The following is an 18,553-nucleotide window of genomic DNA, read 5'->3' as shown; positions in this document are numbered from 1 at the left end:
TCTCCGGTTCTTATCAGAACCACACAGACTCAAAAAAGAGATACTGCATGGTGTTTACCGCAAGCTTTCCATCTTAGTTGTCTGTCACCATGAATAGCTTGAAATCCCATCTAAAGCACACTTGTAAACAAAGCGTGATTTGATTATGTTACAGGTCTGGGGAATTAAAAATTTTTCGTTTCTGTGCAATCAAATTACTCAGTGTACCAGATTTTATTCAAATTTAACTCGCACATGGCTCATTGGACCCCTGTTTACGCCTAGCTTCTTTGACAAATTTTGTTTCAACAGAAGTTGGTCTGGGATCGATCTGATGTGGTAAGGTCCCATCGCACTCCAAGGACAACCAGGAAGACCCCGCTACGTTAAACATTTTATTTAAACATAGCTAAGACGGGATGAAACTCGGAAAATTGGATGAAACATTGTTCTTTCAAGATCGTGCTGGGTTGTTACTGCGTTGTCGGCGCGTGTGTTAAGTTCGCATCACAATCTCGGCACAACTAAACTGAGAGCGAGTCCTGGACTCTTCTAAGATGCAATCAGATAATAATCATGATAAAAAAAAAACAGATTTCAAGACGATTGTAGGCCTACTACAACCATTAACAGATCATGGTATGAATGCATGTTGCTGTATAACGTATGCGGTATAGCAACCTGCCGTCATACTTCCAATCATTCCCTTTGTAAATTGGCCGAAACAGTGCACCCAATTAGTTCTCTGACGGGAACGTCATAAAATTCTTCTGGATCGAGCTTCGCCTGTATCCTACGTCTATATAGATCCTACTACGTTGTTGATACGCCAAGACTGCGTGTATGCTGTTTTTACTAGACAGTTAATACGCTGTCACTGCGATTTGATACCACTACGACCCTGCTTCGTTAATTTGAACGTGCTCAAATTCCTACGATGTACAAGATCTCACCACGTTTGGCCACGCTCTCCCGATTTTTGAGGACGTGGTAAAGAACGTGTTTAAATGTCATGGGGATTTAAGGGGCTGGGATTTTTAGCCGTGACTTGGGAAATATGAAATTTTCACTGGGATGGAGTGTAAATCGGATTAGCGTAATGGTTCTTTCCTTGCCTTCCACGTCTGCTTGAGGTTCGATTCCTAACTCGGTCCACGTATGGAGTGGGTTTTCAGTCCCTACTTGAGTCCTTGGGTTTCACCTAGAATATTCCTCTGAGTTGTTTCTTCCACCTTTAAATCTGTAACAGCTTCTCATTGTCCCTGGGTTTCTTCAGGCTTGCGAGCTATTGGGCACTTTTGAGGAATCCTCGGTGTCATTACAGGAAATAAATAAAATAGTAATAATAATAATAATAAAGGGTTTCGGCTTAAAGTTTGCCCACCGGGTATGAAAAACACACTGTGGTCAAAACAAAGAAGCCAAAACCAACAAACGTGAGCCAACTCTAGCGTGCTTAATGTCAATAATTATTAATAAAAAACACTATAACTGCAGTGACAAATAGCAAAACAAGGCAAATAAAAACACTCAAACCTGTTTGGATAAATTAATTTTTAAATATCTGAAATTGGGTTTTATTTTGTGTCTAATAACACTGACATTCAATGCAAAATCCTCCTACATTTTAAGTGCGGGTGAGGTCTGCTATTACAAACCTACACCAAACAGTCGCCAAATATGCAAATTTCCTCTGCGTCTGATTATATTCGCTAAAATCTTGATCAATCATAGTGCGCCCTCTAGGCCAATGATGCATAGCGGAGCGGCCGCCAAGTCCTTCTTTTTCGGTGTAGAAATCGTCTGAGTCAAAAGTGGGGAGGATTGGAGGGAGTCGACTGTTTGGGGTAGGTATTCAATAGCCTCGTCGTGGGGTAGTAACTACCAGTAGGAAGGCTAGATTCACCGTCAAGATGAGTAGTGGTGCTTCGCTGAGTGACTCGAATGGGGGACTGGTCAGCAGTTGAAGAACGGCTGACAAGTCCCAGGTGGAAAAAAGTCTCTTGGTAGGGGGACACTCATGGAACATTCCCTGGAGGAGGTGTCTAAGGACGCCATTATCAAACAATGTCAAACCATCTGGGAAGCCATTATGCATAGCTGCGATGGCTGAACGGTAGTTGCGGATGGTCAAGACCTGTAAACCTGACTTAAACAGATGGATGAAGAAGTCGGCTACTACAGTCACAGAAACTTCGGGTTGGAGAAAGATTTCGCTCCGCACACCATGAAGTAAAATGTCGTAGTCTTAAGTCGTAGATGTTGTTCGTATATTGACGTCGGCTCCTTTATGCCATCTCGGCAGCATCCTCAGAAGGTCCTGCGGAGCGGAAGGATCGTTTGACAATGGCCAGTGGGTCAGATATAGAGACGCCGGATGAGGGTAGAGAACACCGGACTTCGGTCGGTGAAGTAGATCCGGTCTGGTGGGAAAGACAATCGGCGTTCGGACGAGTAGTCTGGTTATTCGAGGGAACCAGGGTTGCGTGGCCAGTAGGGGGTGATGAGAAGTACTCGACATCGCTCTCGTTCGATCTTAAAAGGCACCGTCAGTATGAGTGATATTGGGGGATACGTAGGTCAGCAGCCCTTCCCAGTTGATTTGGAGAGCATTTGTTGCCCAGGCTTGTGGGCGATAGAATCTAGTGCAGAACACCGACAGCTTGACATTCTCTCCCAAAACGATGTTTGGTTTTTTCACTTCGGCGAAGATTTTGCTCGACCACGCTGAAGTGAAGGGTCCATTCCGTCGGGGGCATCTTGCCTCTAGAGAAGGTGTCCGCGATGGAGTTGTCGACACCGGGAATTTTGGCCGCCTGGAGGTCGATGTCGAGGTTCTAGGCCCACAGGAGTATCTGTCTGGCCAGGAGGCAGAGGTGGGGAGCGTGTGTGCTCCCTTGTTGGTTGATGTAAGACACTACGGTGGAGTCCGAACATATGAGAACGTGTCTGGGCCACATCCGGGCTTGCTCTGGGGAAGGAGACTCCGGAAGAGAGGTGTCCCCATGCCAGCCACCACTGGAAATGGGGACGAACGAGGTCGGTTTGAAGATGAAGGTCGATTGAGTCCCATTTCGGGTGGTAGAAGGCCAGGATATGAAGTTGCAACTGCTGCATGCCGAGCCTGCAGAGTGAGATGAGGTCCACCATCATGGTCATCAATCTAGAAGACGGAGCCAGGCACAGGCAGGAGCCGACTGTTCGGAGGCGAGCACTCTTACGCATTCAACAGATTGTTGATGCGTTTGGGTGTGGGTGAGACTATTCCGATAGGTCGATAATCGCCCCCGGATAAGTTGGGCGTTGAGTCGGGGCGAGATTTGACTTCTCGAGGTTGGTGATGAAGCCTAAGCGGTTTGCGATGTCACCGGTTAAGCGGACTGTATAGTTTGGACTTGACTCCCTGATAGGGGATGTTCATGGCGTCAAGCAAGGATGTAGCAAGGACGGAGACCCGTACGAAATGCTCGAAGATGGCACTGACGTCCTCATCAAGCGCTCGGGGTGCGACAGCCGCCAGATCTGTTGTCACGAGTAAATCCTCTTTACATGCACGGGTCAGGTACTCAGAGAGGAGTTTCACGAATGTGGTACACCGCAAACCTTTGCATTACAGTGCGAAACATGAGAAATTATAGCATTCTAAGACAAGTCAACATCTTCAGTAATAGAGAGGATTTTCAAATAGTTAAAGCACTTTTGTCGAGTATGTTTTCGAATATTTATTACCAATTAACCTGTAATCAAAAGCAAAGATATCTCAAAGGGACGTTGTCACATAATATCTGCTAAACAAAGAGTAACAAAAACCGGTGTTAACACACTAAAATGAAATGTAGACATCGTGCATTCCCGTATCGCTTTATGACCGTTTTGACTTCAATCAAATTGCACAAACTTGTACAACGTAGGAGCTACATTTACGTTGTATCCCAAGGTGGAAATTTTGGTTTGGGTTCGTACGAGTTTCTTCCATTTCTCAAAACTACAAATCAGTTGCAAGTGCGATAAACAATGTACATGCGTCCATTTTATCCTCGTTTTTCGGGTAAAAGGTACATATTCTAAAAGGTACAACATGGAGATTGCAAAGCGAAATTCCGTCAATCATGAAGAAACTATGCATCTTCGCATTGTTAAATTTATTCCTTTCCCAAAAAAAGTTTGCCGAAAATATGACAAGATCCAAAATGGAAAAAGCCTTGAGAAAAAATAATAAATATATCACATTCATGTGCATGTTTCCCTTCAGCATAGGGCAAGGGTCACGCCAATTAGTAAGCTTCAATAACTATTCCTCCAAGTGATGTTAAGCTATATTATTATGCAGATCACTGGCAGGCTTGCAGTTTCACTTTACAGGTGTAATTGTTCATGTTGCGAAATCTCAAAAATGCGGGAAAATTCCCCTATTAACAAAAAAAGGGAATTTCTGGTTGCAACTTGCCCCCTTTCACATTTGCAATATTTTGCATATTTGTCCTTTTGTTGGCACAAAAGGTTGAGCACAAAGAACTGCGGGTACTGCAGTATTCTGTAGTTCAAATTCACCCATTCTGAAACTGTCTGTATACAATATATAGAAACGGTCTATATGTACAACGTATTGCGCACAAGTATAAAAATGTACATGTTCCGACGCATGGTGTCGTTTTAGGGAGTTCCATAGAGGGATCCCAATACGACGCCTTTAGCGTCGATCTGCGCACTTCCACGTTTGAAAACGAGGCTGTATGTGTTGGCTTCAATTCTTAATACGATCAGACGATTGAAAGTAAGGAGTAGAGACACAAAATTCATAAAGGTACATGTTTGTTAAATTCAGACTTTTCAGGCTGAAAATTTTTGTGGAAGAGTCTTTCAGGATGACTCGACACGTAAAATCACAAGAAAAAATAACCGCGATTTACCGCGAACTAACGTACCTGCGATGGTCGTGTACCTTGTGCAGTGGGCGTGGCTTAAACTGAAGTGGCGTCACACTTACGAACCTGAAATTGCATGTACTGTGTGAACTCCGCGGGTGCGCGCGATTAATTTCAACACATGGACCCCCGATTCCGATGCAAATATGCGCAGACGGCGCTAATGTGAAATCCCTCTATTGTAATAAGGCACAACTTCAATATGGACAACACTTTCAATATGCTTATTTATCACGGATTTAATCTACAACCTCCATTGTTCATTTGTATGGTAACGATGCAAAACAAGTACATGTATTTCCTTCTTACAGCAAAGCATTTCACAGGGAATAACTAGACTGTCACGGTCCAGACTGATTGAAGGTACAAAAATGACTACTAAACCATAATATACCGTCGGTCATTTGTGCTTCTTTGCTATAAAACTCTTCAAAGACCAGAAGAGAGAGAAATATTTTTTACATATGTCATGATGAATTGTTACACGTCAGCCACAGCCAGACACCAACTTGTAAAAGAAAACACCAAAGAAGCTTCATAAAACTGCCTTTTGATGGGGAAATGAACTGAATACAATACGAAAAAATATTCAGACAAACTAGCAAGGACGATTAAAATGCACTGAAAAATAAAGTAGGATAATCGATAAATATAGTTTCAGTTTGTCCCTTAACACCCTACAGTAGATTAAAAGCATAAAGCATTCATGTAACTAAAAAATCTTTGAAAACATGGAGACAAAGTCTTTCAAAGTGTCATAATGAAAAATAGTGAAAATTAGAGCTGAACAAATAAAAAAACCTCAGATAAGAGTAAAAGAAAAGTTCATTATGAACTGCAGTTTGGCAACATTTCAACCTTTAAGCAATTTTCTTAGTTTAAAACATTAAATGAGCAGTGTTAGGTACAAAACGAAACACTGGTATTTTACATTGAACTGGTTTTATTTACAGTAACATTATTTCACGCAATGTGCACTCGAATATTTTGTCACACGGCATCAGGGCCCGTGTTTTTCCCAATACAACCAGGAAAACAAACACAAATACAGGTAGGCTGATTGCGCCCGGTAAGTCAAGTGACCTAATGTGGGTATTTAATAGCAACTAACACAGCATCCACCACAAGCAAAGTGTTTCATAAGTATCATCTACCAACACTGAAGCCGACGGTAGGCACGGTACTCGGACTAACTGATGAGCTGGGTACTATACCGTAAATCGGCTTTATTGTTTGTAAAAACACTCAATATTTTTTGTAAAAAAAACCACTCAAAACACACTTTGCTATGGAAATGATACCCACTGGAGGTCACATGATTTAGCGAGTGCGGTCGGTCTCTACCAAGACCCAGGCACTAAGCAATGAGTTGCCTTTGTATGTGAAACTAAGTGGAAGCACATACTCTTTATGTGTCGACCTGCATCAGGAGACATACATGCATATTGTATAACTGTCACAGTTCGTCAGTTCCTCCTCTCGAACCCATTTTCCTCAATTTCACCCTTGCTTTATGGGCTTTCATTTACTGCAAGTCATACAGACGAGCTAATGCCAGCCAAGGTGGAAGATGAAATGTGATCGGAGAGTGTCATTAATATGTAATTGGCCAGCATGTCTATGAAAGAACCTCATTGAATTTTCCTACAAGCAACGATTGATGTGAGTTGCACGATATAAACAACAAGGGTTGATTCTTAACAATCTGTTTAAAAGTGATATCCACCGATAATGCTGTAACCACAGAGCTATATATAAAACTAGAGCGATGGCTCTTGAACAAAGTGATGCCTGCTAGGCTCATCCATGTTTGTACACAAACCTATGGAAAACTTGGAATTTTTTAAGGCTTTTGTAAGCCTTATTTACATATCTGCTTCTGTATTCTACAACTATACATCAAAGCTAATCTGCAAATAACCACACAATCAGTAAATGAGTGTTTCATTTTGCTCTGCATAAACAAGGCAAACGCGTGCGTGTATGCGCTGCAGATAATTTTGCTGATGCCCATTGCATCCGCATTGTACATAATTCGATATTCATCCTATCTGATTTCGACTATTCTACAAGTATGCACATGGATTCAAAATGTCTGCGCCCAGGACGGCCCCAAATTTTATTCACGTGGCGAATGAGAGGTTAGCACTCTAGTAATTAAATATAGCTCTATGGCATATTTTGTTGTCAAAAGGATAATTTTGAATCTGTGGTGCAACCAGCAACTGCCATAACACTTGGAAATCTATTCACTCTTTATACACTGTTGTATACATATTCATAATTGTCTTATTAGCAACTTGACTACTTGCATGTATTAAAGGTAACAATATTTACACATCTTCTCAAACCAAGAGCTTGAAAAATACTCTTTACTTTGACTACAGGTAAGAAATTGTACTGGTTCAGAAAAGTAGTCATTCTTTTGCTACTGAGTACATGAGCATAGATACTAGTATGTAAATGTATAAAATAGAAAAGCAGCACTATTCGTAGGAAAACAAGAAAACATGGTGAATACTGATTAATGTCTTGCAATGTGAAGTCAGCTATAACAAGATCAGTACTCCTCTCTTACAACAGATCAACACTGGACTGTTCAAAGTGGAACTGACTATCACAGAAAAGAAATCTGTGCGGAGCCTCCAACATGTGCACTAGCATGGAGACTGAAGCTTTGATGCATGAGTTTGAGGAGACCAGCTTCCCCACCATAACTATAAGTACATGTACATACGCGTGTAGGCACACAAAATGTTCTCACCGGAGAAGCACATCTGCTCTGTACCCAACACCCTCTCCCCTGCTGGCAAATAGAGAGGCCGATGAGGTAAATGGTTTAACTTGGCAGCCAGTGTGCCCCACAAGACAACAGGCCATTCTGAGAGGAATCAGCAGTGTGTGCTGTGCCCCCGAATTGTGCACATGCTAAACCATCTGTACATGTACAAGTAAACATGCATGTTAAAGCATGGCATTCTTACATCCCAGAGGCACCAACATGAGGCAAGTGCAGGAATTGTCACGCCAACTGTGCCGAATACTTTGTTTAAATACAAATGCAGCAATGGCTTACTCTGGGAAATATACAGTACTTAGTGCCATTTTGTTCAGCCATCCAACTGACCTCTGGTGATGAGTTGGGATGGACAAGTGGGCAAAACAAGTGTCATCCACTCTATGCATGGGGGCGCTATTTACAGAATGCTTTTGATCTATGTGCATTGTGGGTGCCCTTTATCATCATTCTGTCATTTTGACTCCAACAATGGGTGCCCTAAAGTGGAAAGTTAAGTGCTTTCACCACCAGGATGTGCAGCATTGCAACAAACAGATAAGTTCATGACAATATCAAGCCTGCTTGTACATGTATATTAATGCTTAAAGCCAATGTATGCAAATATATAAACACATTGCTGGTGCTTTACTGTCACAAACCCAACTGGTCAGAATCGGTTTTTCCCCGCAAACAGCATAAAGCAACAGGTTAGAGATCCAAGACCCTCACCGACGGCTTCTGGAGCACTGACCTCGAGCCTTAGCAGATAACCTCAAACAGGTGCAACAGCCGGGACATGGCTCGGTTGTTCTGGTTGCAGCGGTAGAGGCTGTCTCGCTTGCTGAAGAAGACGTCCACCACCAGACAGGCGTTGGAGAGGGAGGACAGGTTCAAGGACTCAGTCTCCGGGTCCTTCCTCGTGGACTCCTGGCTGGCTGTGTGGAAGACCACCAGAATAACCTCTGCATCACCTGTGGGGAAACAAGTAACAAAATAAAATGTAAAAGACAACGTTCCAGACCTGGGACATCAAGGAAACTTGAAAGAAGTAACCTCCATCAATCCTTAGCACTGCTTGTTAACCTAAGAAATGTTCTCAAGTTTCAAAGTTCTTTTTCTTTGTTCTTCTACCAGTAAAAAAAGTTCTATAACTTCTCAAATGATTCCAATAAGTGTCCGTATTGGGCAAACAACATGCAATTCTGTTCTTCAAATCTGTTTTAGCACCATTTTAACACCACTTTGCTCTTACATGTATATGACAATGGAAAAACATTTTTAAAATGAACAGTTATACAAAAAACTGAAAAATGCCCAGTGGAGGGTTCAATGCCCTTTTATGAGAACTATGGGATTGCTTGGTATTCAACACAATTTTTTGGCAATTTTAAAGTCATTCTAATACTAAACTAATTAAAAGTAAGTTCCTCACACTGGCAAATATACAATTGAGACCTTTTCCATTATTTGAAGAAAATCCAACAGGACAGTATTTCCTTGTAGTTTTGACACACCTTGCATGGCCTATTTCAGAGAGCAGGAGTTCACAGAGAAGATTTTCAACTTTCTACAAACATGAACTTACTACTGACGCCATCCAGAGCCTTGGCGATATTCTGAGCCACATCGTTGGAGGCCAGACAGAATACCAGGGTGACCATATGGTGATCACGGCCTGGGGACCACTCCTTAAAGACCAGGTCAACCCCCTTGGCAGCCATGTGGGACTTGAGGCGCTCCTCCAAGATTTCGTCGCAGTCGTGGAAGTTGCCGTCCGACTTGCGGAGACAGTTCACTGCAGAGGACAATCAAGGACAAACACGACAAGGTGGCAATAAACTCTTTTGACACAGGGAGTAGTGGGTAAAGCACCTGCCTTGCACATGGAGGTCTGGGTTCACTTTCTGGCCCACATGTGAGTAGAGTTGTTAATTCTCTCCTCTGCCACAGGGTTTATTCTCCCAGTTCTCCTCCACAAAAATAAACACTTTCCATCTCTGACCTCTGTGGTTAGTTACGCATCATTTGGTGGCCATCTACAAATCATACCTACATACGTTTGGCCATACCACATTGTACTTGTACATGTAATTTTGCCCTTTGCAGCAGCAATTAAGGATGATTAGCCCTCTCATAAAGAAGTGCATGTAAATAGTTAACCCTGACAGAGTCCAATCCTCCAAAAGGAGAAGGACTAAGGACTGTTTGGGTTAAGACTTGACTTCAGTGTCTACAGACCTCTTGGGTTTCAAAGGACTAATGAAGGCAAATTGAATTCTATGGGTCTCAAAGCCTCTTTGAAGTTCAAGTACAACTAATGTGGCATTGGGTTCTTATGTACAATGTAGTTGGGTTTTGGAAAATTATAGATGGTTATTGATAGAAATCCTGCGTGAATTTACTCTGAACTCCCACATGAGAAACTACCCTGTACAATGAGAAAGCAGGTAGACACATTTTAGAATAAAACTGTTAAAGCAGCCTGGCTAAGACATTACATGCTATACACGTACATGCATGTAAAGTGGTAATGTGGACTTCCAGTATTACAGAGAGACCGGTGAGTCAGATACGAACTGCACCCCTTTGTGTGATCCCAACTGCACTATTCTGTACAGGAGTTTTCCATCAATGCCCAGTACTCCTAAAGTAATACCTGAGACCAAACTGGTTCCGCTCGTCCCTGCTCCATTATCATTTCCCTTCATCAGCACTGGTCTTGACTTCTTCCCATTCTCTCCGGCATTCCTTGGTGACTGCCTCCCACTCTGACCATTGGTCCCGCCCTCCTTTGCAATCCCATTGCTCGCCTCGTGTCCATCGGCTTCCCCATTGGTCAGTTCGTTAGTCTGCCTCTTGTGCTCGTCAAGGCAGTTCTGCAGCTGGTCGTTGCTCTTCCTCAGCCTCTCATTCTCCAACTTGAGCGTGGCAATGTCTCCCGAGTCCTCGTCTTTGTCCTCCAGCATGTCGGTCTCTGAGACGTCCCCATTGGGGACCCCATTTTTCACCTTGGCACCGTTAGCAAGTTTCTTGGGCCGGGCCTTCTCGGCCTCTTTCTTGAGTTTGGTGTTCTCTCTCCTCAGGAGTTCCACTTGATGCCGGAGCAGGCGAAGTGCCCCATTCTCCCGTCTCAAGGCATCGATGAGATGCTTCTGGGTAGTAATCACGATCTCCGGGTCACAGGGGGTCTGTTCACTCTCAAGCATCTGGCCAAGACAAACAAAGAGATCGGACTGTAAAAAGCCTTGCAGAAATCAAGAGTGACTTTGGTTGATTAATTGAAGTCCAACCAGCTTGCATGCCAGACAATCAGAACCACTGGTCAGAAATGACACACATTAAACGGTCATATAATCACCCAATTTTTATCCAAGCTCCATACATGTGTTGTGTGTATCCCGTACACCATTCTACACCATTTCTTATTGTCCCTATTGTCAGTTTGTCACCAATACACCTGCTGCAAGGACCTTTTGCCAACTGTATCAGTATCTCTCCCATGAATGAATCATGTGCAATACGTGCGATGCTGTGTGAAACCTTCCCCAATTTAAATGTTTTCACCATACCTGGTTGACCCTGTGGATTAAGTCCTTACTATGTCAGGTGTTTTCCTCAGAATTGCTAGCCACCAGTTACCATTAAAACATTTTTTTTTTAAATACTTGCATGTGGGGGTATGCAAACACAAAGTACATGTACGTGTAGTAAAATGAAGAAAAAGATCATTTTCAAGGATCTCTGACAGAGATGAAAAAATAACGTGAAAAGAGGAATTCATGTCCAATGTCACTGTCAGTCCTGAGTTGGAACACACTTTCCTGGCCAAAGAAGAAACAGACTGATAAGAAATTTTTTGCCCGGCACACATGGGAAGATTACACATTCTAACAGAAACTGGTTATGTCATTTGGCGCGTTCCACATCGAATGCATGCAATCCTGTGCACGTGTGTGATAAATAAGCCATTTGTGAGTTAAATTTGAATGAAATGTGATACACTGAGTTATCTGATTGCACATAAACATAACAATTTGAATTCCCCAGACTAAAGACATACCGGTAATAAATTGTGATTCGGGGCAAGCTTTTGCATAGCAACCGCCATCTCTGGAATGGACTGGTTCCTGTGTGCCCTTCTTCTCCATTGAAAACAGTGTATTGTTGCAAGGCATCTCTTACATGTATGTAACTAAGCAAAAGCTTGTCCTGAAACACAAAGTATAGCAACAGTGGTTTTAGTATGGAGAATTCAAGTTGTTATGTTCATGTGAATTAATGAACTCTGTGTACCAGATCTGGGTCAAAGTTAACTCGCAAAAGGCTTATTCCAGCCAAGGCGCCATTGTTGCAATGTAAACACACTTCATCTTTTGTTTTCCCTCCGAGTGGATGCTGTTTTTTAGAACATTTTCTTTGATTCTGACATTTACACGCAGCTACTGAATTTTCTGCACAACATTTTTTTAATGAATTTTAATGAAAAGCAAAAGAGCAAGAAATACCGATTACACAATCTCATTTACTAATTGTTAACAACTATGGAGTGCATGCATACGGTCTTAAAAAAAACTACCCCTGCAATACCACCCAACCCAACAAAAACAGAAAAACAGCTGCCTGAACAGTGAACATGTCTACTCTATCTTTCAAATCTTCATGACCCTGATGCTCCCCAGTTCTACATACATGTACAAGGTTAACTCAGGTCAACTTCTGTTTCACAGCCTACCCATGAAGTACAGCTCAGTAAATTTCAAGTCTGTGGTGTTCCAGTTATAATGGCAACTTTTCAGGCTTCACTGCCCACAGTCTGTGTGAATTTGCTTCACACTAGTAAGGTGAGTAATCCACCCACAGTTTTCAGTCCTACAGAATGAGGAAATGGCCCATGGTGATGATGCATTCAACTGTTTGGGGGAAATTGATCAGGGAACCACAGTGTGCTCCATTTTCTACTAAGCTTTGATCCCAAACGTATTATTGCTGATCAATGAAATGTGACAAAAAGCTGCACAATGCCCCCCACAATACACATGGAAAGATGGTCAAGTTATGGTTGGACATTAAATATTTTACATCTATACTGTAGCTTTGAACCTGTACATTACTGTATAGCAATCCAGCTGACCTTGATAAATAATCGAGCCTTCATGTTGACCTCTTGTATCCACACACACTCTTACTTGACTCTCTGCAAGCACCAGGTGAATAAAAGTGCTTACTGCAGGTACATTGTATATGTGTATTATGTATCAATACTCAGTCACATGACTTCTGATACTTCAGCTTTTATATACCAGAACATGGATGTGCGTGGAAATTAAACGGTGCACCTTCGAAACCTCTCAACAACATTCAGGCAAATGAATAGAAATACACAGATTCCAAAAATGCATGCGCCTCCTTGGACATGGGTAGGCTTGCATTACGTCACGTGAAGTGAAAGACCTCTACACAGTACATGCATGGAGCCATGGTACATGTATGTTTTCCCAGTAGCAAATAATGCAGTTCATATGTGATGTATACATGTACAAAGTAAGTACTGCACTCTTGAGTGTGTGCAATTTGTGAATGGACTGTCCCGAGGCCTGTCTATAACATTCTGAATGTCATGGGGGACATTCCTAGGAACTGACAAAATGCAAGTCTGGTCACAGTATCACCTCACTTGTGGTTGTTAAATTAGTCAAGAATCAAAATTTCAAGGGGTGTGTCAGAATGGGTTCCACCAATAGGCACATGTACATGTATACCTTGGACAAATAGCCAGTACTAGTAGCATACATGTATATGTACACTACTGCAATCAAATGCTAACTCCGGGCTGGCTTCCACAGTCTGGACAACTCAGTTACCGGTACTACCAGTAGCCTATTTACAAGTACATGTACCTTCCCCTGAGAAGCCCAATTTTCTAGCAGACAATGCTACTGATGTCAGGGTCAAGGGTTAGGGGCACCAGTTCCAAGCTTGCATTCCCATATCTTTTGTGTATGCACCTGTGCATGCCTGCATACCATGGGAATACATCCAGTAGGCATACCTTGCACACACCACACAAAGGGCACAGAGCATTACATATATGTACAAGTACTAAATGATTATGAGTACATGACAGAATGCTCTGTTGCATGTACAGTACTGGACTGTATGAACATTTCATCGTCAAGCACTGAGGGAATATGAAACCTGGACTGAATTTATGACCTACAGTAGACTGAATTTGTTTTCTGTGTCATTTGATTTGGAGAAAAAATGTAAGCACCACGACATGGGGGGGAAGGGCATGGTTACATACACAGACCCCAACTTACAGCACATTACATGTACATGTATGTATGTACATGCACTGTACGTATCATTTACAATGTATGGGTACCATTGCCTTGTACACTAAAGCTCTAGAGCTGCCTTGGAATTAGTAGTTCCTACCATCGACCACCCAGCATGCCCAGGCTCCTGTTGTGCTGTATGTACAGGTACTAATGCAATCAAATGAGTCTGACATTGTGGGTAGCATTGTTATTTAAGGAAATAGGCAAATGTCTTCAATGTTACGTAATATATGTGCTTGTAAAAACGCTTTTACACATAAAGGAAAGTTCTTTTCATTTAAACATTTAGGAATTTATCATTTAAAATCAAATGTTGGAAAAAATGCCAGCCTGCCGGGCTTTAATGGTATTCATTGTTGCAGCAAGGCTGATGTTAAAAGTCACTAGCTTCAGTCCACCTGTCCGGGGGCTTTCGGGAACTTTGACAACTTTGTTGCCTTTCTTTCTTTTTCATAATTTATTCCTAGACAGGATTTCTGTTTTAATAGTCCAATAACATTTATAATGATGTCAAGCTTTCTTTACAACTGTGCTTTCCAAGGCAGTGTGGTGGGACATGGTCCATTAAACCACCATCCAAACGTGTACATGTAAGCAAAGTGTGACATCATTACATTTCGGGTAAATCCCAAAGAATGCTCAAACTGCACTTAATTACAGTATTTTCACACATGCAACAGAGAAAGGCTTGCGAACCCCTCCCACACCCCACGTTTAACAACAGGTCAAGCCAGAAGTATTCTATTGGAACCCACATTGTACATGTACATGTAGTTAAAAGCCACCAGCAATTGAGCCAGGGATAGATCCTCACAATATAGGCTTATCCCAGAATGGCTCAGTTGCCCTTGAAATCTTTGTTGTGTATTGTTCTAGATTTCCATGACTTTGGATTGCCAACTACCGTTAACGTAAGTGCAATGAAATTGACAGTATACACCACATGGGATGATGTTGAAACAGCTTCAGATTGTGCAAACAGCAACTGTACTTGGTACATTCGGGTAAAATGCTTGACAACTGGTGCAGGACTGCAAATTGAAATTCAGCTGTCCAATGATTTTTCTAGCATGTCCAAAAGTCATGTTTTAAAGACAAATAACCCAATCTAAATGTTTTCTGTGGACAAAAAGGCACTGTTAATGACACTGAGAAAGGAGAGATATGACATGCCTGGCATAAGGTAATTACCTGAATGTGTAGCATGTTTGAAATAATTCAGAGCCACGTCATGCTTGGCATGCAAATATAAGTGTTCTAAATTTGCTGTGTTGCTAATTACCTGTGCTGAGTGACAGATCCTTTATTGAAGCTTTGACTCATGGAGTCAAAGCATGTGGGCCTAAGCCAGGAATTTATTGAAAATAAAATTGTATCGCAACCTGCCTCCCACTTTTCATTTTGTCCTATGAAAATACATTTTTACATGTACATGGCTATAGTTATGGAGGACGAAAAGTGGCAATCTGCTTTTTTGCTATCATAATGGTAGAAAAGCAGATTTTATGTTCTGGTAACATGCAATTTTGACTTTTCTACTTTTCTGCCACCTCGAAAAGTAGAACAAACATTGTTTGGTTATGCATTTTTCTGCTTTTCTGCTTCAAAACAAGCAGATTTTACTGTTTCTTCGTACGCTAGCAGCCGAAAAGCGGCCACCTGTTTTTCTCCTTTCGAGCAGGCAGAAATTAGGATCGAAAGTTTTGACAACAACCGCGAATTCTACTTTTTTCCTTTTTTTCATACGGGAGGAGCAATTTTTCATACATGTAGACTAAGTAGTCGACCGAAAAGTGGCCATCTGCTTTTCTGCCTTCCAAGGGCTGTGAAGGGGGTCGTGAACCTCAGGTTATGACCACTTCCTTTCTTGGGGATTGAAGACGTATAAACCAACAATTACAGTCCATCCTATCTGTTATAATGAACGATTCACATGTTTTCCTTGGACCAAGCAAGCTTGTGTGTCAATAGCTATAAAACTGTATTTCCTTTGAGATGCTATTTGCTCTGCTTCACAGGGACACTGATACTGCCGTATGGGATTGGTCCGCAGAAGGCATGGTTAAGCATTGGTTTCTATACGTCTTCACTTCTCCAGAGCGGAAATGGTCATTACCTACAGGTTCATGACCCCATTCACGGCCCATTGAGGAGAGAAAAGCAGATGTAAAATCTATTTCTCCAGTATCACAAAAGCAGAAAAGTTAAATTCACGGTTGTTGTCAAAACGTTCAATCCACTTTCCTGCTTGTTTGCCAGGTAAAAAGCAGATGGCCATCAAAAAGAGGGAAAGTAAAACTACTTTTGTAGTAGCAGAAAAGCAGAAAAGTGGAAAAATGCATTACAATAAAATGATCATTCTGCCTTTGAGGTAGCAGAAAAGTAGAAACGTCAAAAATTGCATGTTACAAAGACGTAAAATCTGCTTTTCTATTCTGATAGCAGAAAAACAGATGACCACTTTTCATCCTCCATACTACAGTCTTAACATTTTGAACAGCAACGAATGGATTGTGGGATGTTTACGAAATAGCCACATTTCAATTTGGGATTCAAGGTTTGCTGAGTGCATCTTGTATCTATTGATCAACTGGCACGAAATACATGTACAAAAACTGCCAATTGCTGGTTCAAAGAATGTTTGTTCTTTACACCCTCCAGGATTCATGGCAGCATCCCTCAATAATAAAAAAAAACTACATCCATGTACACGAGTGCCCCACATCACAGCAGAAAGTTCCGTACCCACCACCAGTGACTTTATCTTCCTTAATCATGTTAATACTTCCTCTGAACTACCAAAAAAGGAACAATCTGACAAAGAAACACTACTTCAGGAGTGAAAACAATTAGAATTTTCTGTGAAAATACTCAGCGTTTTCTAATGGCCCACAGACTTATGGAAAAGGTCTACCAAATACGGCCATGATGACGGTGGCCAGACAAGGAACTACTTCCATGCCGTCAACATTTGTTAAATCTCTGTTGATCGAGTTTCAACTCATACACTCTAGATCAAGCTGGCCAATCTGCTAATATGTATCAAAAACTAGTTTGCACTGATTCCTTGCATTTCGTTAACTGTTCAGGACAGCCACACAAGGTGTCTGTACAGTTCTCTTAAAGCAAACAGACACAGATGGTGCTATTTTTGGCTGAAACAATGACTTCCAAAAAAGCATGATGATGGATTTGGGGTGCAGTGCATAAAATTTCCAAAGTAGGCCTACATGGAGGATAAAGAAACCAGATAGTTTGTTTCAGATTCCCGGTTTTTTCCCTAACTTTTATTGGAAATGCAGACCCTCCAGCAACAAACACAGAAATTGCCCCGTAAGTCCTGAACACATTCAATGTCCAAGACTATGATCACTGAAGAATTCGAAACAAACAGATAAAAAGTGTGGCAGTATATTTCACTGTCACATTTACATAACCTCTTATAAAAGATCATGTGAAAGGAATGAGTGCCATGTACGGACATCACGGACACCCTGTGCACAAACCCTAAGAGACTAGTCTGGAAAATTCTACATCATGTTTTCTATTCTATCTACTGGTACCTTGTAAATACTTCCACATTTTCACTGCTAAAATTGACTTTTTAGGACATACACATGTACATGTATTTCACTTTTTGGTGGCTAATAAACTACCGCAAGGGAAAATTAGTGATGTCCATAAAACTCTTATCCACATGAAATCTGAAAACGATTTTAAAGGTCAGGCCTAAATGAATTCGTTTGTTGTGAATGGTGGACGATTTATGAACACTTACAAAAAATGTTGGCCGGGGCCCCGGAATTTATCATTTAAAATTCTCCCAGTGACTGATGCTTGGACCAGCTTGCAGTGAAAGACAGGTTACAGTGTAGGCCTAGGCCCTACATGATGACAACCGGCAACCACTCATGTATATGTACACGTACACATGGTAAAACGCACATGGGTTACAACCCCACCATGCCCATTGCACTGACTTACACGAAGTCTCTCAACCAACTTCGGGATGTCATCTTCGTCCACGTAGCCTAGCGAGTCTTGCCCCGAACGATCATCTGGATGCTGGCAAGCGTGAGGTACAGCATTTTGCAGATTGTACTTGTTCTTAGACCGCGATCTTCTAATCGTCAACCATCCAAGACTACGATTCTTTGACTTGTTTTTGGGCAACGGAACAGGGCCCAAACCTTCCGCCATCGTGCATAGATACATGTACACTGTACGTACCTGTAAAGCGTGTGCATTATGATTTCTAAACGAGTAGATTGTATTGTATAGCTGTTGCGGGTAAACTCGACACCAGTCTTCTGCAAAGCTCATGAGTAGCCAACCGGTGAACGATTCTGAGAAAAAAGGGGAAAAGAGACGAAAAAAATGACTTTCTTTGAAAATCAGCTGAAATTTCCTTGCCGTTTAGCACGTTAAGCATCCGTTTCTTTTCACAATTTCCGGGAGGCAGTTAATGAACACGCGTACTGAATTTTTCAAATCACTTAGAGAAAGTTTAGGGTTCTATGGTATGAACC

The 18,553-nt window shown here is 41.8% G+C and overlaps 1 protein-coding gene across 2 annotated transcripts; it reads right to left on the bottom strand.

The window, feature by feature from the left end:
• Window positions 1-5,117: 5,117 nt before the first annotated feature.
• LOC110987148 (uncharacterized) lies at window positions 5,118-18,266 on the bottom strand. Of its 2 annotated transcripts, none has more exons than XM_022249622.2 (4): window positions 18,009-18,266; window positions 10,340-10,889; window positions 9,269-9,478; window positions 5,118-8,654 (listed from the first exon to the last, which is right to left on the bottom strand). In XM_022249622.2, the coding sequence occupies exons 1-4, from the start codon at window positions 18,237-18,239 to the stop codon at window positions 8,443-8,445; spliced, it is 1,203 nt and encodes a 400-aa protein (XP_022105314.2). In that variant the 5' UTR covers window positions 18,240-18,266; the 3' UTR covers window positions 5,118-8,442. The 2 variants fall into 2 exon arrangements, with proteins under 2 accessions (XP_022105314.2, XP_086990046.1); XM_087133920.1 differs by lacking the exon at window positions 18,009-18,266 and adding an exon at window positions 11,744-11,911.
• Window positions 18,267-18,553: the final 287 nt, after the last annotated feature.

Source organism: Acanthaster planci, linkage group LG01 (genome assembly GCF_054643075.1).
Source record: "Acanthaster planci isolate LZ-2023a linkage group LG01, COTS_SCS, whole genome shotgun sequence".
NCBI lineage: Eukaryota > Metazoa > Echinodermata > Asteroidea > Valvatida > Acanthasteridae > Acanthaster > Acanthaster planci.
Note: the sequence above shows the minus strand (reverse complement) of the source record. Positions and strands in the feature narration are given on the sequence as shown.